Source organism: Ovis canadensis, chromosome 21 (assembly GCF_042477335.2).
Source record: "Ovis canadensis isolate MfBH-ARS-UI-01 breed Bighorn chromosome 21, ARS-UI_OviCan_v2, whole genome shotgun sequence".
Lineage (NCBI taxonomy): Eukaryota > Metazoa > Chordata > Mammalia > Artiodactyla > Bovidae > Ovis > Ovis canadensis.
This window is the reverse complement of record NC_091265.1, coordinates 65,430,352-65,456,478: the sequence shown is the minus strand read 5'-3', so window position 1 is coordinate 65,456,478 and position 26,127 is coordinate 65,430,352. Positions and strand designations below refer to the sequence as shown.

Sequence of the window (26,127 nt, the reverse complement as noted above, 5' to 3'; positions counted from 1 at the left end):
GGTGTGTTTAATGCTGTCCCTGAGTTCACTCAGACTGTTGCGTTTCTTTTCATTCTCGTCTCGACACTCTGCTCTGTGGCAGCGATCTCCACCGCTCTGTCCTCCAGGTCATCTGTCCGTTCTCCTGCCTCATCCGCTCTCGATTCCGTCCAGTATGTTATCCATCTCAGTTTGTTTTTCCTTTAGTTTGCCTAGGCCTTTGGTAAACATTTCTTGCAGCCTCTACATTGTTTTCCTGAGATCCTGGGTTCATCTAGAAGTGAAGTGAAGTGAAGTCGCTCAGTCGTGTCCGACTCTTTGCAAACTCATGGACTGTAGCCCACCGGGCTCCTTGGTCCATGGGATTTTCCAGGCATGGATACTGGAGCGGGTTGCCATTTCCTTCTCCAGGGGATCTTCCCAACCCAGGGATCGAACCCAGGTCTCCCGCATTGTAAGCAGACGCTTTACCATCTGAGCCACCAGGATTCGTCTTTACTATCATTATTCTGAATTCTTTTTCTGGAAGTTTGCCTATCTTCACCTCATATAGTCATTTTTCTGAGGTTTTATCTTGTCCCTTCATCTGAAACATAAGTTTACGCCTTTTCATCCGCATTAACTTTCTATAATGTGGTTTTTGTTCTGATTACTGTGGGATTGTGGTTCTTGCTTCTGTCTGGTCTCTGATAGAGGCAGCTAAGAGGCTTGTGTAAGCTTCCAGATAGGAGGGACTGGGTGGGAAAAGCTGGGGCTTGCTCTGCTGGGCGGGGCCGTGCTCAGTGAAGCTTTAATCCCGTTGTTTGCTGGTGGGCGGGGCGGGGCCGTGCTCCCTCTTGTTTGTCGTTTAGCCTGAGGTGACCCAGCCCGGGGATTTGTGGGTCTATGGGGTCTCTAAGGTCTATGGGTAGAGTGAGTGGTGAATTCCAAAAGGACTTATGCCAGGGGGCCCCTTCCAGGCCCGCTGCTGCCAGTGCCCCTGTCCCCGCAATGAGCCACTGTTGACCCACATTTCCATAGGAGACCCTCCAGCACCACCAGGTAGGTCTTCAGTCCCCTGTGGGGTCACTGCTCCTTTCCCCGGGGTCTTGGCGCATGCAAGATTTTGTTTGTGCCCTGCGAGAGTGGAGAAGACTCTTGAGACTTCCTTAGACTGCAAGAAGATCCAACCAGTCCATCTTAAAGGAAATCAGTCCTGAATATTCATTGGAAGGGCTGATGCTGAAGCTGAAACTCCAATAATTTGGCCACCTGATGCAAAGAACAGACTCATTCAAAAAGACCCTGATGCTGGGAAAGACTGAAGGTGGGAGGAGAAGGGGACGACAGAGGATGAGGTGGTTGGATGGCATCACCGAGTCAATGGACATGAGTCTGAGTGAACTCTGGGAGTTGGTGATGGACAGGGAGACCTGGTGTGCTGCAGTCCATGGGGTTGCAGAGTTGAACACGAGTGAGTGACTGAACTGAACTAACTGAACTGCAAGAGTGGAGTCCGTTTCCCCCAGTCCTGTGGAAGGCCTGTAATCAAACCCCACTGGCCTTCAGTCAGATTCCCTGGGGATCCCCAGACTGGGCAGCCTGACGAGGGCTCGGAAGCTTCACAACAGCGGGGGAGCTTTGGCATCGTTCTCCAGTTTGTGGGTCGCCCACCTAGTGGGTGTCGGTTTTGATTTTATTGTGCTTATACCCATCATACCATCTCAATGCAGCTTCTTGTTTGTCTGGACATGGGGTATCATTTTGGGGGCGTCAGCATCCTCCTGTCCATGGTTGTTCAACAGTTCTTTGCGATTTTGGTGCTCTCGCAGGAGGAGATGAGCACACATCCTTCCACTCTGCCATCTTAAACCAAAACTGAAGTTTATTTATTTCTAATTGAAGAACAATTGCTTTACAATAGTGTGTTGGTTTCTGCCGTACATCCACATGAGTGAGCCTTAGGTATACACATGTCCCCTCCCTCTCGGGCCTCCCTCCCACCTCCCAACCCCCCACCCTACCTTCTGGGTGTCACAGAGCATGGGTTTGAGCCCCCGAGTCATGCAGCAAATTCCCGCTGGCTGCCTAACACGTGCTGACGTGCACGTCTGCTCGCTGCTCTCATCAGGCCTGCGCTCCCCCCCCCCCCCCCCCCCCCCGCTGGGTGCACAGGTCTGCTGTCTCGGTGTCTCCATCGCTGCCCTGCGAACATATTCATCAGCCCCGTCTTTCCAGATTCCATATATAAGCATTAACATACAATATTTGTTTTTCTCCTTCTGACTTACTTCACTCTATAATAGGCTGCAGGTTCATCCACCTCCTTAGAACTGACTCAAATGCATTTTTTTTATGGCTGAGTAATATCCCATTGCATATATGCACCACAGCTTTATCCATTCATATGTTAAGAAGATCTAGGTTGCTTCCATGCCTTCAGTTTAGTCACTCAGTCGTGTCCGACTCTTTGCAACCCAATGAACCACAGCACCCCAGGCCTCCCTGTCGATCACCAACTACTGGAGTCCACCCAAACCCATGTCCATTGAGGCAGTGATGCCATCCAACCATCTCACCCTCTGTCGTCCCCTTCTCCTCCTGCCCTCAATCTTTCCCAGCATCAGGGTCTTTTCCAATGAGTCAGCTCTTCGCATCAGGTGGCCAAAGTATTGGAGTTTCAGCTTCAACCTCAGTCCTTCCAATGAACACCCAGGGTTGATCTCCTTTAGGATGGACTGGTTGGATCTTCTTGCAGTCCAAGGGACTCTCAAGAATCTTCTCCAACACCACAGTTCAAAAGCATCAATTCTTTGGCACTCAGCTTTCTTTATAGTCCAACTCTCACATCCATACATGACTACTGGAAAAACCATAGCCTTGACTAGATGGACCTTTGTTGGCAAAGTAATGTCTCTGCTGTCTAGGTTGGTCATAACTTTCCTTCCAAGGAGTGAGCATCTTTTTTTTTTTTTTGGAGAGAGCATCTTTTAATTTCATGGCTGCAATCACCATCTGCAGTGATTTTGGAGACCAAAAAAATAAAGTCCGACACTGTTTCCACTGTTTCCCCAACTATTTCCCATGAAGTGATGGGACCAGATGCCATGATCTTCGTTTTCTGAACGTCGAGCTTTAAGCCAACATTTTCACTCTTCTCTTTCACTTTCATCAGGAGGCTCTTTAGTTCCTCTTCACTTTCTGCCATAAGGGTGGTGTCATCTGTATATCTGTGGTTATTGATATTTCTCCCGGCAATCTTGATTCCAGACCCTTATGCTTCCTCCAGCCCAGCATGTCTCATGAAGTACTGTGCATATAAGTTAAATAAGAAGGGTGAAAAAATATACAGCCTTGACGTACTCTTTTTCCTATTTGGAACCAGTCTGTTCCATGTTCAGTTCTAACTATTGCTTCCTGACCTGCATACAGGTTTCTCAAGAGGCAGGTCAGGTAGTCTGGTATTCCCATCTCTCTCAGAATTTTCCACAGTTTATTGTGATCCACACAGTCAAAGGCTTTGACATAGTCAATAAAGCAGAAATAGATGTTTTTCTGGAACTCTCTTGCTTTTTCCATGATCCAGTGGATATTGGCAATTTGATTTCTGATTCCTCTGCCTTTTCTAAAACCAGCTTGAACATCAGGAAGTTCACGGTTCATGTACTGCTGAAGCCTGGCTTGGAGAGTTTTGAGCATTACTTTACTAGTGTGTGAGATGAGTGAAATTGTGTGGCAGTTTGAGCATTCTTTGGCATTGCCTTTCTTTGAGATTGCAATGAAAACTAACCTTTTCCAGTCCTGTGGCCACTGCTGAGTTTTCCAAATTTGCTGGCATATTGAGTGCAGCACTTTCACAGCATCATCTTTCAAGATTTGAAATAGTTCAACTGGAATTCCATCACCTCCACCAGCATTGTTCATAGTGATGCTTTCTAAGGCCCACTTGACTTCACATTCCAGGATGTCTGGCTCTAGGTGAGTGAAGACACCATCGTGATTATCTGGGTCATGAAGATCTTTTTGTATAGTCCTTCTGTGTATTCTTGCCACCTCTTCTTAATATCTTCTTCTTCTGTTAGGTCCATACCATTTCTGTCCTTTATGGGGCCCATCTTTGCATGAAATGTTCCCTTGGTAGCTCTAATTTTCTTGAAGAGATCTCTAGTCTTTCCCATTCTATTGTTTTCCTCTATTTCTTTACATTGATCACTGAGGAAGGCTTTCTTATCTTTCCTTGCTATTCTTTGGAACTCTGCATTCAAATGAGTATATCTTTCCTTTTCTCCTTTGCCTTTTGCTTCTCTTCTTTTCACTGCTGTTTGTAAGGCCCTCCCAGACAGCCATTTTGCTTTTTTGCATTTCTTTTCCATGGGGATGGTCTTGATCCCTGTCTCCTGTACAGTGTCACGAATCTTCGTCCATAGTTCATCAGGCACTCTGTTGATTTACTCCCTTGAATCTATTTCTCACTTCCACTGTATAGTCATAAGGGATTCAATTTAGGTCATACATGCTGGACTGGAAGAAACACAAGCTGGAATCAAGATTGCCGGGAGAAATATCAATAACCTCAGATATGCAGATGACACCACCCTTATGGCAGAAAGTGAAGAGGAGCTAAAAAGCCTCTTGAAAGTGAAAGAGGAAAGTGAAAAAGTTGGCTTAAAGCTCAACATTCAGAAAACGAAGATCATGGCATCAGGTCCCATCACTTCATGGGAAATAGATGGGGAAACAGTGGAAACAGTGTCAGACTTTATTTTGGGGGGCTCCAAAATCACTGCAGCTGGTGATTGCAGCCATGAAATTAAATGACGCTTACTCCTTGGAAGAAAAGTTATGACCAACCTAGATAGTGTATTCAAAAGCAGAGACATTACTTTGCTGACTAAGGTCTGTCTAGTCAAGGCTATGGTTTTCCCTGTGGTCATGTATGGATGTGAGAGTTGGACTGTGAAGAAGGCTGAGCGCTGAAGAATTGATGCTTTTGAACTGTGGTGTTGGAGAAGACTCTTGAGAGTCCCTTGGACTGCAAGGAGATCCACCCAGTCCATTCTGAAGGAGATCGACCCTGAGATTTCTTTGGAAGGAATGATGCTAAAGCTGAAGCTCCAGTACTTTGGCCACATCATGCAAAGTGTTGACTCATTGGAAAAGACTCTGATGCTGGGAGGGATTGAGGGCAGGAGGAGAAGGGGACGACCGAGGATGAGATGGCTGGATGGCATCACGCACTCGACGGACGTGAGTCTGGGTGAACTCTGGGAGCTGGTGATGGACAGGGAGGCCTGGCGTGCTGCGATTCATGGGGCCGCAAAGAGTCGGACACGACTGAGCAACTGGACTGACTGAATGGTCTAGTGGTTTTCCCCACTTTCTTCAACTTAAGTCTGAATCTGGCAATAAGGCGTTCCTGATCTGAGCCACAATCTGCTCCCGGTCTTGTTTTGCTGACTGTATAGAGCTTCTCCATCTTTGGCTTCCATGCCTAAGCTATTGTAAACAGTGCTGCAGGGAGCACTGGGGTATCTGTGTCTTTTTGACTTTTGGTTTTCTCAGGGTATATGTCAAGTATTTGGATCGCTGGGTCATATGGTAGTTTTATCCCTGGTTTTTAAAGGAATCTCCATAGTGTTCCTCGTAGTGGCTGTATCAGTTTACATTCCCACCAACAGAAAAGCACTGAATTTTAAACATAGGTTCAAAACACCTCGTTACGTAACACTAATAACTACATCATAGCTGAATCAGTGTTGATATTTTGGATAGGATCTTTCTGTTCACATTTGAATGATAGTCTCATTGGTTCCTGTGTAATTGGGAAAAATATATGAGAAAAAGGAAGCAAAGAAGAAGAGTTTTCCTGAAAGGTATTGAACATTCTCTAAACTTAAATGTTGATCCAAGTCCTCTCTTTTTTTGAGTTTTTGGATACTTTATTTCTGGCTTTGCTGGGTCTCCCTTGCTGCACCGGCTTTTCTCCGGTTGCGGCGAGCACGGCCTGCTCTCCACAGGTGTGCGGCTTCCCCTGTGGCGGCTTTTTGTGCTGCGGAGCAGGGCCTCCAGGGCGCGGATCTTCAGCAGCTATGGCTCCTGGCTCTGCAGCACTGGCTCAGCAGTTGTGGCTCACGGGCTTAGTTGCTCCACAGCACGTGGCATCTTCCCAGGTCAGGGACTGAGCCCGCGTCTCCGTCAATGGCAGGCAGATGCCTTACCACCGAGCCATCAGGGAAGCCCTCTCTCTTTTACTCCACTTTCTGAGCTGTATTTGCAGAATCTCAGCTCTCAGTTGCTAAGTCATGTCACCAAATCTTTTGTGACCCCATGGACTGTAGCCCACCAGGCTCCTCTGTCCATGGGATTTCCCAGGCAAGAATACCGGAGTTGCCATTCCCTTCTCCAGGGAATCTTCCCAACCCAGGGATCAAACTACATCTCCCGTGTCTCCTGCGTTGCAGGCGGATTCTTTACCACTGAGCCAGCTGGGAAGTTCATCAAATATTCTCACCTGGAAACTCGCATTACTCTGCCTCACCTACCGCTTCCTCGTTTTTCCCTCAAATCTTCACAGTAGTAGCAATCCTCCATAGAACTGCCTTTCTGATGGGAGAGTCCATGAGATAAAGCAGCCCAGGGTGCTCAGTCAAGACCTGGGAAGCGTCTCCCAGGTTGCGGGTCCCTGATGTGGTGGGCAGTTATTCCTCTGCCCGGGGCAACGTCCTAACAGAGGCCAGTTTTTTTTTCTGCTTGACATCCTTTCTCCCTGACGCCAGTCAACGTGCAGGGACTGAAATACCAGTGCTGGGTAGGGGACTCGAGTCCTTCTGATCCACCTGGACACCTTCGCCATTCAGGGGAGACAGGGCACCACAGCAGCCGTGTCCAGAGGGCGAGGAGGACGAGAAAGCGGTTCTCCAAGGCCTCTCCCCTGACCTGCCCCAGCAGCCCTGGGCAGCGGCGCCTGCAGGAACTCCCACGTCCTCCGGAGCACACGGCGCCCCAGCGGGCCAGATGCTGACCCACGAGGGCCCGAACGCTCCCGTTTGGCCTGCAGAGTTCACTGGCTCTGTGGGCACCGACCCGACCGCGTTCTCTCCCTGCAGCGTGCGCTGGGGCGCCCTGGGAGGCCCAGATAGTTCACGGGGCCTCGCCGCCATCCTCCCGGTGAGCCCTTCCTCCCCGCTACCCTCTGTGGAGGGACTCAGAGCCAGTGAAGAGGGTGTCCACGCCCCACTCCGTCCTCCTGCCCAGGCAGTTCGCGGTGCCGGCACCCTGCGGACCTCGCGCCGCCCTTGCTGGCTTATGTAGGAGCTTCGCGCAGGCCGCGCAGGTGGGCTTGGCGTTTGCGAGCACGTGGGCGCAGGCGGGCGGAGAAGCGCGGAGCGCGGGATGGAGCGGACCGAGCAGGTGGGGAGGGCGGGCCGAGCAGGTGGGCGCAGACGGGGCGGGGCCGGCCGGGCGCGCCGGGGCGCCGGGCGCGCACAGGTTGGTGCGGGGCGGGGCGTCCGGCCTGGGGCGGGGCTCGCCCACCCCCGGCCCGGCCCCCGGCACCGGCCCCGCCCCCCACGCCCGGCCCGGCGGACAGCGGCCCCGGCGGGGCTGGCGGCAGCGGCCTCCCGCACGCGCCCGGGCGCCCGCCGCTGCCGCAGCTCCTGCCGCCCACCGCGGGCCCTGCCTGGCCATGGCCGCGGCCACCTCCCCTCCCAGGGCGGAGAGGAAGCGCTGGGGCGGCGGCCGCTTGCCGGGAGCCCGGCGGGGCAGCGCGGGCCTGGCCAAGAAGTGCCCCTTCTCGCTGGAGCTGGCCGAGGGCAGCCCCGCAGGCAGCGCGCTCTACGCGCCCATCGCCCCGCCTGGCGCCCCGGGCCCCGCGCCCCCCGCCGCCGCCGCCGACCTCGGCCCGCGGCCGCCCGTGAGCCTGGACCCGCGCGTCTCCATCTACAGCGCGCGCCGCCCGCTGCTCGCCCGCACTCACGTCCAGGGCCGCGTGTACAACTTCCTCGAGCGCCCCACCGGCTGGAAGTGCTTCGTCTACCACTTCGCAGTGTGAGTGTCGCCGGCGGCCGGCGCGGGGAAGGGCTTTCCGCGGGGCTGGGGAGGGCGCGCGGGCAGCGAAGTCCCCGTGCCACCTGCTGCCGGAGGGACCTTGCCGGAGCGGCGGGTCTAAGCCGGGAGGGAAGGGCAGGGTTAACGGGAAAGATCGCGGCAGCGGGGAGCCTGTCAGGTGAAGCGCAGGGCCCTGTTGGTCTGACCGTGCGCCGGTGCGGAGCTCCCCGCTGGTGCTGCCCGGGCATGTGTGTGGGTGGCAGAGCCAGCTGGGAGCAATGCCCGTGCTCGGGGCTGGTCTGCTGGGCCCCGCAGGGCTGGCCCAGGTGTTAATCCTTGCGAGAGAGCTCGTTTGCAGGGGAGAGAACTCTGGGGGGCTGAGAAACAAGAGAAGACAGGGTCCCGGTGCCCCCCAACAGGGGTGGTCTCCCCGGTCAGCAGAGCAGGGCTTTGGCAGACGGTGGCCGGCCTTGTGCTTTGGCTGAGGCGTCAGCATGGCTGAGGGGGGTGCCCATGGCCCCACGTGACCCTGACCCGGCTCCTAGAAATCTGGGTTGAGGCAGAGGGGCCTGGAGGGGTCAGGGCTGGGGCGAGAGGAGAGAGAGGGGCCCTGACTCTGCTGGTTGGTGGTGGATCAGAGGAAGCCGTGCGCCAGGCCAGAGCCGGGTCCTATTGGCGGCACCTGGCCCTACTCCCGCCTGGCCCAGCCTGGTTGGTGGCCTCTCCGTGTGGTGCCGGCCTCAGAGCCTGGGCTTGGCATCTGTGGGCTGCTCTGGGGGCTGCCCAGAGGGACCTCCCCTGATCTCCCATCGGTCGAGGCGGGTGCTTGGCCCTCCCACCTTGGCTGGCCTGGGGCTGGGAGACCCCTGGCTGCAGGGTGCCCATGGCTGTCCCTGGAACCCCAGGGAGCAGAGGGGCGGCCGTGAAGCAGGGTCTCGGTGGGCGCGGCGAGGTGGGGGGCACAGCCTGCATCCCTCACCTTCTCCCCTCCGAGCTCAGGGGGTACTAGGGGTGCGGGCAGGGTGGCCTTTCCGGAGCAGCAGGGCCAAGCCTGGAGACAGTGTCCTCAGAGGCACAGAGGGGCCACGGTCCTCCAGCCTTTGCCCCAGCCCCCTTTCCCGCCTCCCACCGGGGCAGAGGGGGCCTAGCCGTGGCCATGGCCATCTGCGGAGAGGGTGGCCTTGCCCTTGGCTGCAGCGGCAGAGGCTTGTCTTGGGGTTTGGGGGTGTGTGTGTGCACCGGCACCGGGGGCCCGCGCCTCGCCTGATGCTGCTGTGTGAGCACCCGCCAACAGCAGGTTCATGGGAGCTGCCGTGCACTGCCGTCAGCTGCTGGGCCCCAAGATCCCGAGGTGCCCACCGTGTGGGAGCCCACAGCCGGTCCCAAAGCAGACCCTGCCCAGCCGCCTCTCTGGCCGGGACCCTGTGTGCCAGCTCCGGGCACAGATGGGAGGACCAGGCAGAGCACCGCTTAGGGGTCAGCAGTGCCCCCACATCCCCCGAGGGCTGCTGAGTGAGGGGCCTGCAGACACGCCACTGGTTCACATCCCGGGGTCACAGGCCCGGGGGCGCTCGCCTCGCCCCAGCTCCCTGGCGGCCGCGGTGCCTTGTGGAGGAAGAGGGCCCGCCGCACCCCAGAGGAAGTCGCTGCTCGCGCTTGTGTTTTCTTCCTGATTCCGATTGTTTAGCTCTCGGAAGTTTGCTCAGCTCGGTCTGCCTTGCCCAGCCTCCCGAGGAGCTGTAGGGCCGGGGTGGCTTCTGCGGACCGTGGTGGCCTCTGGAGACAGTGGCCCAGCGGCTTCCCTGTGTGGGGAAGAGGAGCTGGGGAGGCGAGGCCCTGCGGGTGGGCTGGTGACCTTGGGCCAGTCTTCCCGCTCGCATCCCTGTCCATAAGAGGCGGGTGCAGCCCCCCACGCAGGGTGTGCAGCCCCCCATGCAGGGTGGGGCTGCAGGTGGACTCTGGCTGGGCAGGGGACGTGGCTTCCCTGGGGCCTGGGAAGGTGTCCTCTCGTCTCTAGGAGATAGGCAAAAGCCACGGGACACTCTCTGAATTGGCCAGTCTCTCGAGGGCACCTGGCTTCAAGCTGGGTCAGCAGGGGCAGCCTGGGCTGAGTGGCCAGAGGCTGGTCGCAGCCCCGAGAAGAGGGGTGGACGGTACCCGCTGCGGCTCTGGCAGGGTCCGAGACAGCAGAGAGAGAGCTCTGTCCTTGGTGAGGCCGACTGTGAAAGGGGCAGGATGGTTGTTACGACCCAGGCTGAGCTGGATTTCCGGCCCAGGAAGGATGAGCCTGGCCTTGAAGGGCTGGGGCCTGGGCGGGTGTGAGAGCTGCTGTCTGCAGCCCCGCGGGGCTGGGCATGCTGTCCCAGGCGCAGCTGGGGAAGGAGGCCAGGATATCCTGTCCCCCCTCCTGGTCGGGGAACCCCTTCTCCGGCCAAGAGGAGAGCAGCCCTTCCTGTGCGCGCCTGGCCTGCCCCGTTTGCCGGGGTCAGGAGGCAGGAGGCCGCCGCCAGGGCACTGCCCCTGCCCGCCTGGGCTTCCTGCCCGCTGCCCCCAGTCCTGGTCTGAGGCTCTTCACTGTGGGGCGGTGTCTACTCTAGTTCAGGGCATGGCGGGGGCCGTGGCCTCTCTGCTCATGGGCCTTGGAGGGGCTGTCTGGTTGGGGGGGATGCCTGCACTGGAGGCAGGCCCATGGATTCTGTAGCAGCCGGCCCCACCACTGGCCTGGGCCCCCGCCTCTGACCATGGAAGGCTGGGTGGACGGGGCCCCCAGGTTCCTCGTCCCTCCTGCCAGGCCAGGGGCCCCCGGAACCGCTCCTCACTGCTTTGCCCTCTCCCCTCCTCGTTCCTCCCCGACACCCCTTCCCCCAAACCCCACCTCTTGGGAGCTGCAGGGTAACACAGGCAGACCCCCTGCCTCGGTTTCCCCAAGTCCCCTCCACCCACGTCCCTGCTGGTGGGGAGAAGCTTGGACACTGGGGGGAGTCTTGGGGGATTGTGGTGGGGCGCCCGGGAGTGCATCCCGTCCCATCCCTGTCCTCCCGCCACCCTGCCCTTCCCGGGTTCCTAACCACTTCCTGGCGGTTTGGGCGGCACCTTCACAGCGGGCGTTAATCATTGATGGTGCTGGCAGCTGGCCTGGCTGTTTGCTGGGCAGAGCCCGTCCACCCTTCGGAAAGTGGAGGCCGGTTGCTGAGTGTATCCCCCCTCCCCGGTCCCTGGTGCCGCTCTCACCCCAGGCTCAAGTCAGGGTCTTACAGGCCCGGAAGGGGAACTGGTAGGGGAGGACAGAGGTGGTCGGGCTCCCTGGTCTCCCCACCGTGCCCTTAAGGATGCCCCGAGGCTTCTCTGGTGGCTCAGAGGGTAAAGAATCTGCCCGCAATGCAGGAGACCTGGGTTCGATCCCTGGGTTGGGAAGGTCCCCTGGAGAAGGGAATGGCAACCCACTCTAGTGTTCTTGCCGGGAGGATCCCATGGACAGAGGAGCGGGCGGGCTACAGCCCATGGGGTCGCACAGAGTTGGACATGACTGAGTGACTCACACTGACGACTTCCTGCTAACTGTTGCTCGGCCCCCAACACCCTGGGAAGCTAGGGGGGGTTCCTTCTACTCCCCACGTCACGTCCTCCAGGACCCGGTCCCTGGTCTCCCCCTTGCTGTCTGGAGACCCTGCATTGCCACCCTAGATCCATCCAACTGTTTCTGGACCCACTGCCCTCTGCGTGTCCAGTGCCTCGTCCTGGCCTGGTGTTAGTTGGGGAGCCCCCTGTGTCCCTCATACCAGGGCCCGCCAGCAGGGGAGGAGGGCTCCTAGGAGGCAGAGTGGGAGGGGAGGGATGGTCTGGGAGGCGGGGGCCCCTGAGCTGGAAGGCGCACCAGTGCATGCGAGGGTCTGGGGCCAGGGGGCGGCCTGGTGCAGGACACAGGGCTGGCCGGGCGCTCAGTCCCCAGCAGGGCCCAGGCTTCATACCCCCTGCTGCCCCGTGGCTGGGCCACCCCAAGTCCCCATCCCCTCTTCTGCGGCAGGCTTGGTGTGTGCTGGCACCTTCGGGCAGGGCTGCTCAGGTGGGAGGGAATGCTTGCCCGTGCCTGGTGCTGAACCGTCAGCTGCCCGGGGACTCGGTGCCCATGGCCCCAGCCTGCGCCTGGGGCTGGAGGGGCAGGAGGGGCAGGAAGGGTGCGTTAGCACTCGGCGCCTGTGCCTGGGGAGCTGCCTAGAGCAGGTTTCGTGGAGCCGGGGTGGGGTTTGGCCCAGAGGAGACAGACGCCGGTGCAGCCAAGGCGGGCCTGGGGCGCTGCACCCCCCGCCCGCCCACCCGGGGCCCGGGCTCCACCTGGGGTGTCCAGTTCCCACGCCCTGGCTTCTGGAGGTGCGGCAGCTCGCAGGCCTCCCCCTGCAGAAGCCAGCTCTCAGGCTGACTCCTCAGCGTGAACAGGGCTCAGCAGAGCAGCGGGCCCTGGGGACGCTGCTAGAAGCCAGAGGTGTCCGTGGTCAGGGGCCCAGGTCCTGGTTTCCCACCAGCTCTGGGTGCCGGGTGCCGAGTGGGGAGGTGCTCCTGATGGGGACCCTGGGCCGAGCACCCCCACCTCCTGGTCTGGTCCAGGGACCCGGGGAAGCTCTTCTCAAACCGCGTTCTGAGCCGACTCTCAGCTTGTGTGGCATCTCTCGTGGCTCCTGCCCCCGGTGAGACGGGCCACCGGGACGGTGCCACGTGCAGCCCCCGTGAGGCGGAGACGGCGTCCACAGGTGCGGTCATGCCGGGAGATGCCGCAGACGCGCACATGTGGAGGCGCCTGGGCTCTGCTGCGGGGAGAGTGAGGGCCAGCTCCGCCACCTGACCTTTCACCTCGGGCGTCGAGGCTCTGGGTCTGGATGGGGGGCCTGGCAAGGCCGGCTTCCTCCCCAGGAAGGCGCTTTGGAGCAAGGGGCAGAGCATGGAGGTGGCCTGGGGTCCCTAGGCAGGTCAGGTGGCTGCAGTCTGTCCCGAGCGCAGAGAGGGCCAGGGCTCTCCCTCCCACAGTCCCTGGGGTGCTGTGACCACCCCAGACCTCACAGAAGGCAGGGGTGCAGTTGGCGAGGGCCGGGGCCCAGCTCTGCTGCAGGTGGAATGACAGCTGTGACCCCAGGGGCCTGAGCCCCAGGGGCCATTCTTACACGCGGCTTCCGATCGTGCGATGACACTTGGTCCCGCCATGGTTCGCCTTCCGCTGGCTGGTCCAGGTGACCCTGGGCCCCTTCTCTGAGCCCCGTGGGTGCAGGTGCTGGGGCAGAGGAGCAGCCTGGCTCTCCCTGGGCCCTGGAGGAAGGTGGAGAGGGATGGGCCTGTGCCCTGTGCAAATCCAGGCCCACAGAGGGGAGGGCACGGGCCTGTGGTCACACAGCTGGTGTGCCCAAGGCTGCCCGACTCCAAAGCCTGCGGCTCATCCTGCCCAGGATCTGGGCAGGCCTGTGGAGGCCCTGGGCGGGGGTCGTAATGCTGACCCTGGGGTGGCGTGGGCCCGTGAGGGGTGGGTGCCCCCGTTTGTTGGGGGAAGAGAGGAGAAAAGGAAGCTACATCTGGGACACAGGCCGGGCCTCCCCGGACGTGCCAGCCTGACTGGTCCCTGGCTGTCCACTCCGGGGGCTGCCACCCTGTGGGTGGGGGCCTGGCCTTTGGAGGCCCTGATGGGCTGTTTTAGGTCTCTGCCCTAAAGCCCTGCTGCCCGGAACCACAGGCTGAGGCTCAGCTCGGAGGCCTCCCCCTCCAGGAAGCCTTCCCATGTTGCCCCAGGCAGAGCCGTGCCACCCCTCATGGCCACCCTGTTCCATGGTGCTCAGAGCCCCCAGTGGCTCAGCTGCTCCGGAGCTGGTGGGGCGTTAGTGTGCACTGTTCTCAGTGCCCCTGGGCATTGAAGGGTCCGAGTGGGTGGGCAGGGCCACTGGAAGCTGTCTCGATGCACAGCCCGCACCCAGCAAGCGTAGGTACTGGGGGCGGGGTCACGTGGTGTGCGGCCCAGGAAGCCCAGAAGCCCTGCGGCCTGGCTGTGGCGGTCAGCCCGTGCCCGGCAGCCCTGAGCCCCACAGGCGGGCGGGACTGATGACACTGGCTGTGGGTATTTTTATCCAGCGACATTCCTGAGCTGGGGAGGCGGGTGAGCTCAGAGAGTGATGGGCAGGCACCCCGGGACCCTCCTGGGGCTGCAGGAGAGTCCTGCAGACCCCCGAGTGTTCGTGGAGGGGGGTCTTTCCAGGGCCCTTCCTCCTGGAATGCCTCCATCCTCACAGCAGCCCTTGCTGGGCGGGAGCGGATCCTCGCTGCCCGGGCGGAAAGCCTGCAAAGGGAGTGTGTCCTGAGGAGGGGCCGGAGCCCCCGTGGGTGCGTGCTCCGTGCCCGAGGAGGGACGCCTGGCCCAGGGAGGCCGCGTTTCGGTGTCTGTGGTGGGCTCCGGGCACAGGGAGGCCCAGCTGCGGCCCCAGGCACTCCGTGGGATGTTGGGCTCCGGGCGCAGGGAGGCCCAGCTGTGGCCCCAGGCACTCCGTGGGATGTTGGGCTCCTCCTGTCAGAGGAGGACGCTCGCAGCAGCCCCCTGACACGCACACACTGTGCCCACCTCACAGGGGCTGCAGCGGCCGCCCCTGGGCCCGCCCTGACCACTTGGGCCTCGGGCCTGGTCTCTGCTCACCTTCTCTGCTCAGTGACTTGTGATAGGGAACCTGAGGCCAGGCTGCTTGGCTCAGCCACCCCAGAAAGCTTCTCTACTTCTGCCTGGATCTCTTCCGACACTGAGGTTCCCTGTATCACGCCTGGTGTGCGCGTGGGCACCCACCCCTGCTGGCCCATACCCCGCTCTGCAGAGGCCCCCCCGGCCGTGTCGAGGAAGTGCCTGATGGCTGCCCTCTTCTCACCTCCCATAGCACCGGTCCCACGCCTGTCTCTTGTCCGAGGCATGCTCCTGGCCTCCCCTGCCCATCGGGTATCCACCAGAGACCAGGGGCTGTGGGCTTCCCCTCTGTGTCTCTCAGGGGTGGGCTTCCTTCTCTTCATCTTCTGAAAAGCACGCCCTGGGACAGTCCCTCCATATCCTCCTGCCAAATTTGCTGCTGAGCACTGTGCAAAGGTCTAGAGGAAGTCAGAAAAAGGAACCAGAGTCCCCACCCTGCCCCTGAGTCCCTCCAGCCTTGGAACACTTCTCCACATGGAGATGCCCAGCCATGCCAGGACCCCCACTTCACCACATGCCGCCCCCCGGTCTGGGCCAGGGGCCCCTCCTCAACTGCCAGGCTGACCCTGCTGAGAAGGGCCCACAGGAGGAGCCCTGACCCAGAGGGACAGGCCCCTGACCCAGAGGTGTCCCACCCCTCATGGAGAGAAGCTGAGGGTTCCCAGGGCACCCAGGGGAGCGCCACATGGTGCCTGAGCAACCCTGTGGCCACGTGCTTGCGATGTATCATCTCGATGGGCCACGTGGCCTGGATTTCTGCTCCAAGACATCCCCAGCTGGTCTCTCTCAGAAGTCACGTCCACGTTCTTGGCTGGGAGGCTCACAGTGTTATAAAACAAAGCTCAGGTAGTAAAAGCAGTGTTGCACTGGCAGGCGGACAAGCAATAAAACAGAGTAAAGAAAACCCACGTGCGCACCCAACCGCGCACGGAGATTTAGACGGAGCTCTAGGCAGCGTCTCCAGCCAACGCGGTTTTTGGTAGTTGACGCACCGGGAGGAGCAGGTGAGGGTGGACCGACTTCTCTTGCTGCACCCTGGGGTGGCTCCCAAGTGGTTGGAGGACCACTCGAGCGCCAGGAGGAGACTCAGGGACCCTCCGCAGCCCGAGGGTGAGGGTGGGAAGGCTTCTCTGTGGCTCAAAGCCGGCGCATTAGGGAAGCGTTACTGTACTTTCATGCATTGGAAAAGGAAATGGCAACCCACTCCATCGTTCTTGCCTGGAGAATCCTAGGGATGGGGGAGCCTGGTGGGCTGCCGTCTCTGGGGTCACACAGAGTCGGCGTGACTGAAGTGACTTAGCAGCAGCAGCAGCAGCAGTGTGGGAGGGAGATGGCGTTCATGGGCACCACCAGCTCGTGAGACGTAAAGAGACTGCTGGAAGACCAAGGGAGGATTGAGATACATCCACAGGGTTAATGTCTCTAAGACAGAGAGCCTTTCTAAAACAGAGAAGGAAAAGCCCAGTGGCCCCAAGAAAGATGAGGGAGAGATGTGAGTGGAGAGAGTTCGTGGGCAAAGCAGCTGGCCGGGCAGCTCCTTAGACATGCAAGAAGGTCAGAGACACAGAGGTGGGGCTTTGCGGGGTCCCCCGGGCCGGTGGAAATGCGGCCGACACCCTCAACTGGTAGCAGCCGAGGCTGTGGGGAAGAGCCGCCCCTGCCGCCGGAAGGCCTGCGAGATGGTAGATTCCGTGCGGAACGGGCTTTGGCATTTGGCTGCGCCTGGCGCGAGCATGCTTGCCCATACCCCTGGGCCCAGAAGTCCCGCTTCCGGGGACCTATCTTGAAGATACTGCCCCCTTCTCCCCCCACCCCGCCAAGACCAAAGTACATGTGCACAGGGCTGATTGAATTTCTAAATTGTTTGGAAACTGGATTTTTGGCTGTGCGGGTCTTCGTTGCTGTTGCACAGGCTGTCCCTAGTTGTGGTGAGTAGGGGCTACTCTGTAGCTGTGGTCAGCGGGCGTCTCTTGGTGAGGAGTGTGGACACTAGGGAGCCCGGACTTCAGTAGTTGCGGCCCCCGGGGCTCCAGCTGCTCTGCGGCCCATGGAGTCTTTGCGGCCTGGGAATCGAACTCTTGTCTCCTGCATCGGCAGGAGGATTCTTTGCCAACGAGCCACGAGAGAAGCCCAAGGCTGACTGTTAAAGCGTTCTTTCTAACAGCAGAAGATGGGGAGCTCGAATGCCCAGCTGTAGGAGGCCGTTTGGATTCACGGCCTGCAGAGTATTGTGCAGGCGAGACTAAGGGACAGTGCAGTCTCCACATGCTTTAACGGAGTGACTACCAGGAAATGTTTCTTTAATTTTGATTTTTTTTAACGGAAATTTTTATGTGTTGGCCATGCGGTGTGCCGTGCTGGATCTTAGTTCCCTGACCAGGGATTGAACCCACGTCCCTGGCATTGGCAGGTAGATTCTCAACCACCGGACCACCAGGGTAGTCTAGTCAGGAAATATTTTTACGTGGAAAAAAACCCCACACAGACGGTGGATAAAAATATAACAAGCTGCGGCTCCTCTAATAAAAGGGGACACTGATAAATACTTTATATCGAGCGTCCCTTGTGGCTCAGCCGGTAAAGAATCTGCCTCAACTTCATATTAAGGAGCAAAAGTAGTGGAAGGATCAGAGCCTCTGGGCAGGGGGTACATAACAGAACCCAAACGTTTCTAAGGGTAATTTGATGGTTGTATGGGCTTGACTTTGGAACCTTGTAAATAGTTCCCATAATTTTAAATATAAAAGCAACCCGCGATCTCCCAAATCCCTAAATAAATCTTAACTAGAAAAAGAAGTCCCTCGAAACATAAGTGACCCTAAGCGTCACTGACGGGGTGGAATGATCCCCAGAAGGGGTCTTATTTCAGACGAACTGCTGCCAGTGGGTTGTCTGCTCAGGACGAGCAGGGCTGAGTGTGTGCACGCGTGCTCTTGTGATGGTGTCAGGGCTGTGGCGGTATTTGTTTTGTTATTCTAAGTGCCTTGTGTGGGAATCGTGGGGTGAGGCTGCCAAGGAATGCTGGTGTCCCTGAACGCTGGGACGCTGAGCGCAGAAAAGAGCTGGCAGGTGCTGTGTTCAGCCGCTAACTCATGTCTGACTCTGCGACCCCATGGACCGCAGCACGCCAGGCTCCCTGTCCTCCGCTATCCCCTGGAGTCTGCTCAAACTCGTGTCCATTGAGTCGATGATGCCATCCAACCATCTCATCCTCTGTCTCCCTCTTCTCCTCCTGCCCTCAATCTTTCCCAGCCTCAGGGTCTTTGCCAGTGAGTCGGCTCTTTTCATCAGGTGGCCAAATCCTAAAAGATGATGCTGTGAAAGTGCTGCGCTCAATATGCCCACAAACTTGGAAAACTCAGCAATGGCCACAGGACTGGAAAATGTCAGTTTTCATTCCAATCCCAGAGCAGGGCAATGCCAAAGAATGCTCACACTACTGTACCATTGCGCTCCTTTCACATGCTAGCAAGGTAATGCTCAAAATTCTTCAAGCCAGGCTTCGACAGTGTGTGAAATGAGGACTTCCAGAAGGGACACGTGTATCCTTATGGCTGACTCATGCTGTTATATGGCAGGAACCAACGTTACATTGTAAGCAATTATCCTCCAATTAAAACCAGCAACAGCAAAACGCTTCTTCGTTTACATGAAAGGGCTAGACCGAAAGATGGACCCGTAGCTCTGAGCATCCCTGGCCCCCGGTTTGTGGTTCCAGGTTCCCTTTCCCTGGAGGGACACCAGAGGTCCAGGGGAAACGTCCACATGCAGGGTTGGGGCAGGGGACACATGAGGTGAGCCCGGAACATCACCCCAAGAGGGAAATCAGGCGTCCGGTCAGGGCCCCGGGGGCCCCGTCTTGGGATTTGGAGTCAACTCGAGGACGTGCCTGTTGGCTACATTGCGACAAGTCCAGAGTAACACCCCCCTCAATGGATTTGGCCTCACGAGGAGCTTCAGCCCCAGGCTGCACCTCAGCGTTGTTGCGATGCGTTCCTTTGGGCCACAGCATCACTGGCCCACAGCCTGGCCAGCCTGTTGTCTCATCCACACAGTCTGAGTGGTTCCTTCCCTCCCCAGGTGGGGTCAGGCACTTAGGGGCACAGCAGGTGTGGAGCAGTGGGCCTGGTCAGACCCAGCGCCCTGACTCATCGAGGCCCCTCGGCCATAAGATGGGGGTCAAGGGAGACAGGAGGTCCTGCCTCTGTGGCTGGGGAGGTCCATCTCGGAGGTGCCCTTGCTCCCAGGCACGAGGCTCCTGGTTTCTTGTTTGGGGGCCTTGTCATCCGTGCACAGGGAGCCGTCACATCAGTCTTGTCCGCTGGGGGGCGGAGGCCCTGCGCCCCTTCCTGGGGACGGGGTCCTGCTATGGGAGGGAGCCCTGTGCACCCGTGGTGCTTCCTGGGTCTCAGGAGTTTGAGGCCTATAGTTGCTGTGGAATAAGGGGAGGGTCTGGGACCCCTGGGCCAGTACAGGGCACAGCTTGGAGTAAGTGTCCCCGAGGGATGGGCGAGTGGATGGGTGGACAGACAAATGTAGTTGGATGTTGGATGGACAGGTTGAATGATGGATGGACAGATGGATGGATGGGATGTAGCACTGGATGGGTGGATGGACAGGCAGAATGATGGATGGACAGATGGATGGATGGGATGTAGCACTGGATGGGTGGACAGATGGATGTAGAGTTGGATGTTGGATGGACAGATGGATGGATGTGGGTGTGGATGATGGACAGACAGATGTAGAGTGGGATGTTGGATGGACGTGGGGGTCGATGGGTGGACAGGTGGCTGGACGACTCCACAAGGTCCCAGCATGCACCGGGTGTACTGGTCACCTGCTGTCCTGAGCGGGTCTACAGGCAGTGTGACTTTGGCCAGCCTCGTCCCTAGGGTGGTTGGGGTGGATTAGCTGTCCTGGGACAACCTAGCTGAAGCCCACGACCTAGGAAAGTTGCAGAAAGTCCTTGGTTGGGGGAGACCAGTCCCGCCGTCCCGCCAGGGTCCCCAGGCCTATCTTCGGGAGGGCTGTCCTGTGGGCGGCACTTTGGGACGCCACGGGAGCCCTGTGTGGCCTAGACCCTGGGCCGTGGGCGCGTGGGTGGATCTGCACGGTCCCCGGGCTGCCCGCCGCAGTGGGTGAGGCTGGGAGCCTGCTGCCCGGTGGGGCCAGTGCCCGCGCACGTCTGTGGCGTTGGGTCTGGACTCGCCCCCTCCCTCTGACCGTCTTGTCCGGCTGCCCCACAGGCTCCAGCGAGGGGCTCCATTTCTGGAGCGTGCTGCCTCAGGTGCCACGGAGCCTCGGGCAGTGGCAGTCCTCTCAGCGCCCCCCGTGTCCCCTGGAGACCCCGCGGCGCCGGGCCTGGCTGTTCTGTGGGTACTTCCCGCCCACCTCTCGTATGCCCTGGGGTGCGGAAGGGAAGGGTGACCCCACAAAGAATCAAACCGCTCAGGGAGGCCTGGCAGGGCGAGGGGCCTGGGGGGATGGGAGGGCAGAGCTCCAGCTTCAGTCGAGCCAGCCCAGCAGCTGTGTGGGGGCCTAGGTGAGGGTCCCGGCGTGTTTGAGACACTTGGGCTGCCGGGTGGGGGGGTGAGGGCAGTGAGGTGGATCCCAGGAGGCCCCAGCTTGCCTGATCGTGGTGGGAGCCCCACCCGATGGCTCTGCCCCCGGCCTGTCCCTGACCGGCGTCAGGTGAGCCCCTGTGTCCCTGGAGAGGCCTGCCCTCCACCCCCGTGCCTAGGCTGAGGATGGAACAGGAAGTGGGTGAGAAGCCCCCGGGGGTGGAGGCTGCTCTCTGCCCACCCCCGCCTGGCCCCCTGGATCGAGGCCCAAGGTCCCGCAGGCGGCTCGGCGGGGGTGCGGGCACCTCGCTCCCGGGCGCTTCCCAGGCAGCGCTGGAATGTTCTGGCTGCCCTTGCCATGATGGGGACGGGCGGGGCTGGGGGTTCTGCGGGCCTCGCTGGCCTCATCCCCAGGACAGGCCCCCCCCGCACTCTTATCAAGGTCTCTGGCAGGCCGCCCGTCACTGCCAAGTCATGCTGCCCCGGGTGTCCGCGGGCCTCCTTGGTGGGGGTGGAGTGGCAGGCAGTCACCTGGGGAGGGCCCCCCTTCCCCCACCAGGGTGACTCGGTGCTCGCTCAGGGAGCTCGGAGACCACGGGACCGAGGTCTGACCCAGGTTTGGAGGACTCGAGGCTCTAAGCAGTGGCCTCCTGGCTACCTGAGATCCAGGATGCTTCTTAAGAGGAGGTCAGCCCGGAAGCGGCTGACCAGGCCCCTGGCTGTACCGGCCACTCCAGGGTCCATGCCCCTGGGGCCAGCTCCTCAGGAAGTGCTCGGCAAACCCATCACGGGGAAGGTGGAACCGGCACCCGGGGGCTCCTTGTTGGGCACGGGGCTTGGTTTGCTCACAGGGGACCCAGATGAAGGGCTGTGTCTGCAGTGAGGCAGAATGTGGTCAGCGGGGGCGCCGGGGGGCGCGTGCAGCCTGGACTGGCTGTGACCGCGGCAGGCAGCAAGTGCCCACTGGCAGCAGACAGTCAGTCCCGGGGTCACAGGGCCCAAAACGCACAGTCGAGTGGATGGGGTGGCCCAGAAGTGGACACTGAGGGGCTCCTGGTGGTCACCCCTGGGTGTGAGTTCTGGGTTGCAATTTTTAAACTGCTTCTCTGAATTTTCCACTTTGAAAATATTGGTTGTTTCAAAAATCATTTTAAAGGGTCATCTTTATGAACATCAGCAGCCCACAGGCCCTCGCAAGGTCCTGGGGCCCCTCACCCTGCCAGTGGCCGGGAATCCCGAGGGGGTTGAGCGTGGTGTGGGGTCAGGAGGGCAGTGAGGCATCCGTGCCCACCGGCATCCAGAGGCTGCCTCCGGGTTGGGCTGGGACAGGCCTGGGCCCCCGGCCCTGCTCTTGGGGAGACTTGGGGGCAGGGACTGCAGGGTGTAGGCAGGGCTGCCATGCAGGGGACCCCAGCCTCTCTCAGGGGACCCCAGCCTCTCTCAGGGGAGCCCAGCCTCTCTCAGGGGACCCCAGCCTCTCTCAGGGGACCCCAGCCTCTCTCAGGGTCATGACTGCACTGCCCGCTTGGGTCCCTCTCGGCCCAGGTCTGGGGCGGTCCTGCCCAGAGACAAAAGGAGCTGGCTGATGGCGGGGGGCGAGCCTCCCAGAGGCCTCAGCCCTGGGGCAGGAAGGGCACCCCAGGGCCCGGACAGCAGGCTCCCAGGGCCTGTGGGGTCTGCGAGCAGCGAGTGCTATGAAGGACAAGTCCGGCTACAAGTGTCCGTAGTAACAGCTAACGCTTCTCCGAGTGGCTTCGCTCTTTCAGGCCCGTGTATAGTCTTTCTCCAGGCTGCTCATTGATTCTTTGTTTTTCTTCTTTATCAGAGAAGCCTGGTTTCTATTTCAGCTGCAACAACACTGACCCCTGTGCCCAGCCGGGGGCCGGGCTGCCCATGCAGGAGGGAGGCTGGGCCCTCCCTGCAGCTGCGGCCCTTAGGGTGGTTCCCTGGGCCGGCCGCTGGCTGCCCTCTGCCCGGCCAGGTGGCTGGAGACCTCTGACTCCTCTGCAGCCAGGCTTGTCTTAGGGTCCAAGCTGGAGGGGCTCATGCCCAGCAGGGTGGGAGGCAGCCGATGGCCCCGCAGCCTGTCAGGTGGGTGGAGGCCTCGAGGGGACAGGCACGTGCCCAGGTCCCATCAGGGTGGGTGGCAGGGCTGCGTCGACCACCTCCCGGGAAGGTCCCTTGCTCCCTGAGTTGCTGCTGGCCTCTTGCTCTGGGCCAGCTCAGCCCGGGGCTTGTGCCCTGGCGGTGGGGGACAGCAGCCTGGGGGCCTGCTGGGTGTCGCAGGGGCCATGAGGGGCCGCTTTGCCTGCTGGTGACTGGAGCAGGTGCCCTGCCTCCTGGGTGTTCCCGAGGTGTTCGGGCCTGAGTTGAGGATGCAGGGCCCGGCCCGCCAAGGGTGGGCTGGCTTGGTGCTCTGCCTCCCACCACCACGCTACATTGGGGGACCCCAGACAGGAGCATCTGGGGCGGGGCTTTGAAGCCTGACGCTTGCTTCCACGGACAGGCATGTGTGGTCGGCCCCGAGCCTGGGCAGCTCCCAAGGACGGCCTGGCCCATCTGCTCGCCTACCCGCGGTGCCCCCGGGAGCAGGAAGGTCATCCTCGGCTTGGCAGGCCTGGTGGGAGCTGAGCCTCCCTGGTGGTTCTGGATCTGGGTGGTTCCTGGTGGCACCTGCCCAGCTGGTAACATGACCCGCCCTTCCTCGGGGAGCTGGGTGACCGCCTTGGCATGGCCTCCCGGAGTGGGGGCTGGGCGCAAGGGCACTGCACCCCCTGGTCCTGGGCCGAAGCCTTGACCAGGGAACTTGGGTGAAGGCTCTGCTCAGGACGTGTTGCTGATGAGGCTGGACAGTGACCGCCCTATAGCTGGGGGAACGGGTGGGAGAAGGGGCCGCCTTGGCTGAGCTCTGGCCTGGACAGATGGGTGTTAGTGGGGCAGACCCTGGGCTTCCTCTCCAGAGGGTGGGCCTTGCCCCTCTGTGTCTGCACCATTCCCGATGCATCTCCCACTTTGCAGGAACAGGGTGGGGCCTTGCAGAGTGAGGGTCAGGAGGCACTGTCCTCAGAGGGGTGACGGACTGGCAGTGTTCCTGTCCCCTGGGTGTGTCCCGGAGTGGGAATCAGGGTGGTGTCACAGACATCTGCCCCACCTTGGGGCTTGGCCTCTGGTGTCAGCCTTGCCCCGGGAACATGATCCTGGAGGCCAGAAGGCCCTGTGCAGAGCTCTCTGCTGGCTGGCCCTGCCCGTGGTAGCCAGGCTGCAGGAATGCTGGCCGGTGTCATGAGGGCAGGCACTGCCAGGCGGGCATGAAGAGAGAGCGCTCCCGTCTGCAGGGTGGTGTGGGGCGGGCAGGCTCTGTGCCCCCGCCCTGGACGTGTCTGGCATGATGGCGGCTTCATGCAAGGCCTCAGCTGTCTTATCTGCACCGAGGATCGTGAGAGCTTTCGGTTTATAGTGTAGGCTCCCCTGCCTGCCCCAGTGCTCCTGGCATTTTAATCTGGATCATTCCTGGGGCGGTGAGGGGGGCGGCGTCCTGTACTCTCTGGGGCAGCAGCACCGCTGGCCTCGGCACCCACCAGACACCAGTAGCGTCCGCCCCCAAGTTGTGCCGGTGAAGGCATTGCCTGGTGTCATGGAGGGCAGGCTGCGGCTTAGAGCCCCTGCTCACGAAGGGTTGAGGAGGTCAGCACCCAGCAGGCCTGGAGGGCAGCGGGCAGGTGAACGCTGTGGGCAGCCCTGCCAGGTGCAGGGGCGCCATCGTGGGGAGAGGGTGAAGGTCTCCTTGAAGGGTGGGCCTCGTCCACAGTCCGCTGAGCCAGTGGGCGTGTCCCCGGCTCCCAGTGGCCCCAGGGTCAGTGCCTTCTAGTGGGGGGCGCAGACCCCAGGGAGGACCTCGGTGCCGATGAGAGGAGAGCTGGGAAGAGATGCGGCCTCCCAGGCAGTCATCGCCCGTGGGGACAGCCAGCCACAGCGGTGTGGTCTCAGCGTGGTGTCCAGCCCAGGGGCATACCTCCAAGCCAGGCCTGGGGACATCCTGTGATGACGCCGTGGTCATGGGCCCGTTGGGATGGGGTCTGTGCCCCCAGGCTGAGGCTCATGAGTGACCCCAGCCCTGGGCGTCTCAGGCTTCAGGCACCCCCTACCTGCCAGGTGCCTGAATGAACCCTGAGCCTGGGCTTCAGGCAGCCCCCTCCCCCTCAGTGCCCTGGGCCTGCAGTTCCATGTGACCTGGCGTCCAGCTCAGCTGAGGCCACGCCCCTTGCCCCCATCAGCCACTCCCCTGGGGGGCTGGCCTGTGCCTTGGTAGTGCCCAGCGGGCAAGTGAGTCCCCAGGGACACAGCCTGCCGCCCTGTCCCTTCTGCTCCGCTGTGCCCTGTACCCCTGAGCAGCCTGGATGCCATGGCTCACCTGTGCTTCTGCAGCCGCTTCCCAGGGCCCTGGCGGGGCTCCGGGTCGCGGCAGGTCGGGGGTGGCGGCCCCAGGCCCTGCTTGCCCTGTCCTGTCCATCCACTGCTCAGGGGGCACCCCATGGGCATGCCCCACACCTTCCCAGAGCTGCCTGGCTGGCAATCCTGGGCATGGCCAGCCAGTGTGGCCAGGGCCCTTCCCAGGCCATGGGGGCCCATGTGTGCTGCAGGGGGCTCCGGGGTGGGGGCCAGAGGGAGGCGCTCCCAGAGAGGTCAGGAGGCAAGAGGGGCCAAGCTGTGGCTGGGCAGCTGGGCAAGGCTGCGGCCGTTGAGCTTACACCCCGCGCCCAAGCGGCTCCTGGGCTGAGGCTGAGCCGTGAAGGCCCTCAGGTCTGGTGGGAGGCGGGTGCTGACTGTGTCCCGTCCCCTCATTCCTGGAGGGGTGGGGCACTGTCCCCTGGCCTGGCCAGCCTCCTGCAGGGCACGTGGTGTGGCCGGAGGGCCAGCTGAGGTGCCCTGGGGGAGGGCGGACCCTGTGTCAGGAAGTGGCCTTGCAGAGGCCTTTGAGATGGCATCGGGGTGCAGGGGCCCCAGGGGGCGGTCTCGGGGCCCAAGGCAGGCCTGCTTCTGCCCAGCTTACTGCCAGCGTGCCTGCCATGGGCCCCTTCTCAGGACACTTTTTCCAGAACAGCTTTGCGTGTGTGTGAGGTCACTTCAGTCCTGTCCGACTCTGTGACCCCGTGGACCGTAGCCCGCCAGGCTCCTCGGTCCATGGGATTCTCCAGGCAAGAATACTCGAGTGGGTTGCCATGCCCTCCTCCAGGGGGTCTTCCCGGGTCTCTTATGTCTCCTGCATTGGCAGGCGGGTTCTTTACCACTGGAGCCACCTAGGAAGCCCTCGGAACAGCTTAGTGAGATACAACTGACATCCAGTTAACTGCTTCAGGGTACTGGGTTGGCCCCAAAGTTCAGGTTTTTCTGTTACTCTTGAACTCTTCGGCCAACCCAGTACGCAGCTTGACCAGTCTTGACATATGTAGGTCTCCCGAAACCACCGTCAGCTTGGCGGGCACATCCGTCAACCCCCAAAGTGTCGTGTCCCTGGGGAGCCCTCCCTCTCGCCCTGCCCCCAGCCCCCAGGTCTGTGCTTGCTGGCGTTTTCAGAGTGGGGGGGCCCTGCCCTGAGCACTCTGCCTCGCTCGGCACCCCCAGAGCTTCGTCCCGGGCGCTGCGCACCCCTCACAGCGGGGGAGCAGCCATCCGCAGTCGGGCCATGTGGGCCTCCGCTCGCCTGGCGACGGGCATCTGGGCTGCCTCCAGATGTGGGCGGTTACGGGTGAAGCTGGTCTGAAAGGTTGGGAAGGGTGGGCTGCTTGCTTTCTTGCTGGTGACGTCAGGGTTCTTTGTGATGTCCTAGATGCAAGTCCGTTTTCACCCGCCTGCTCTGTA

At 60.6% G+C, this 26,127-nt stretch overlaps 1 protein-coding gene across 10 annotated transcripts in view; it reads left to right on the top strand.

The window, feature by feature from the left end:
- Positions 1 to 7,532: 7,532 nt before the first annotated feature.
- Positions 7,533 to 26,127, top strand: part of KCNQ1 (potassium voltage-gated channel subfamily Q member 1) — a 380,778-nt gene continuing 362,183 nt past the window's right edge. For all 10 annotated transcript variants that reach the window (XR_011251782.1, XR_011251781.1, XM_069565746.1 and 7 more), the window contains exon 1: positions 7,533 to 8,004. Coding sequence is in view for 8 of the 10 variants with exons in the window: in XM_069565746.1 (XP_069421847.1) it covers positions 7,643 to 8,004 (362 nt within the window). In the remaining 2 variants the exon portion in view is untranslated. The remainder of the gene's footprint in view (positions 8,005 to 26,127) is intronic.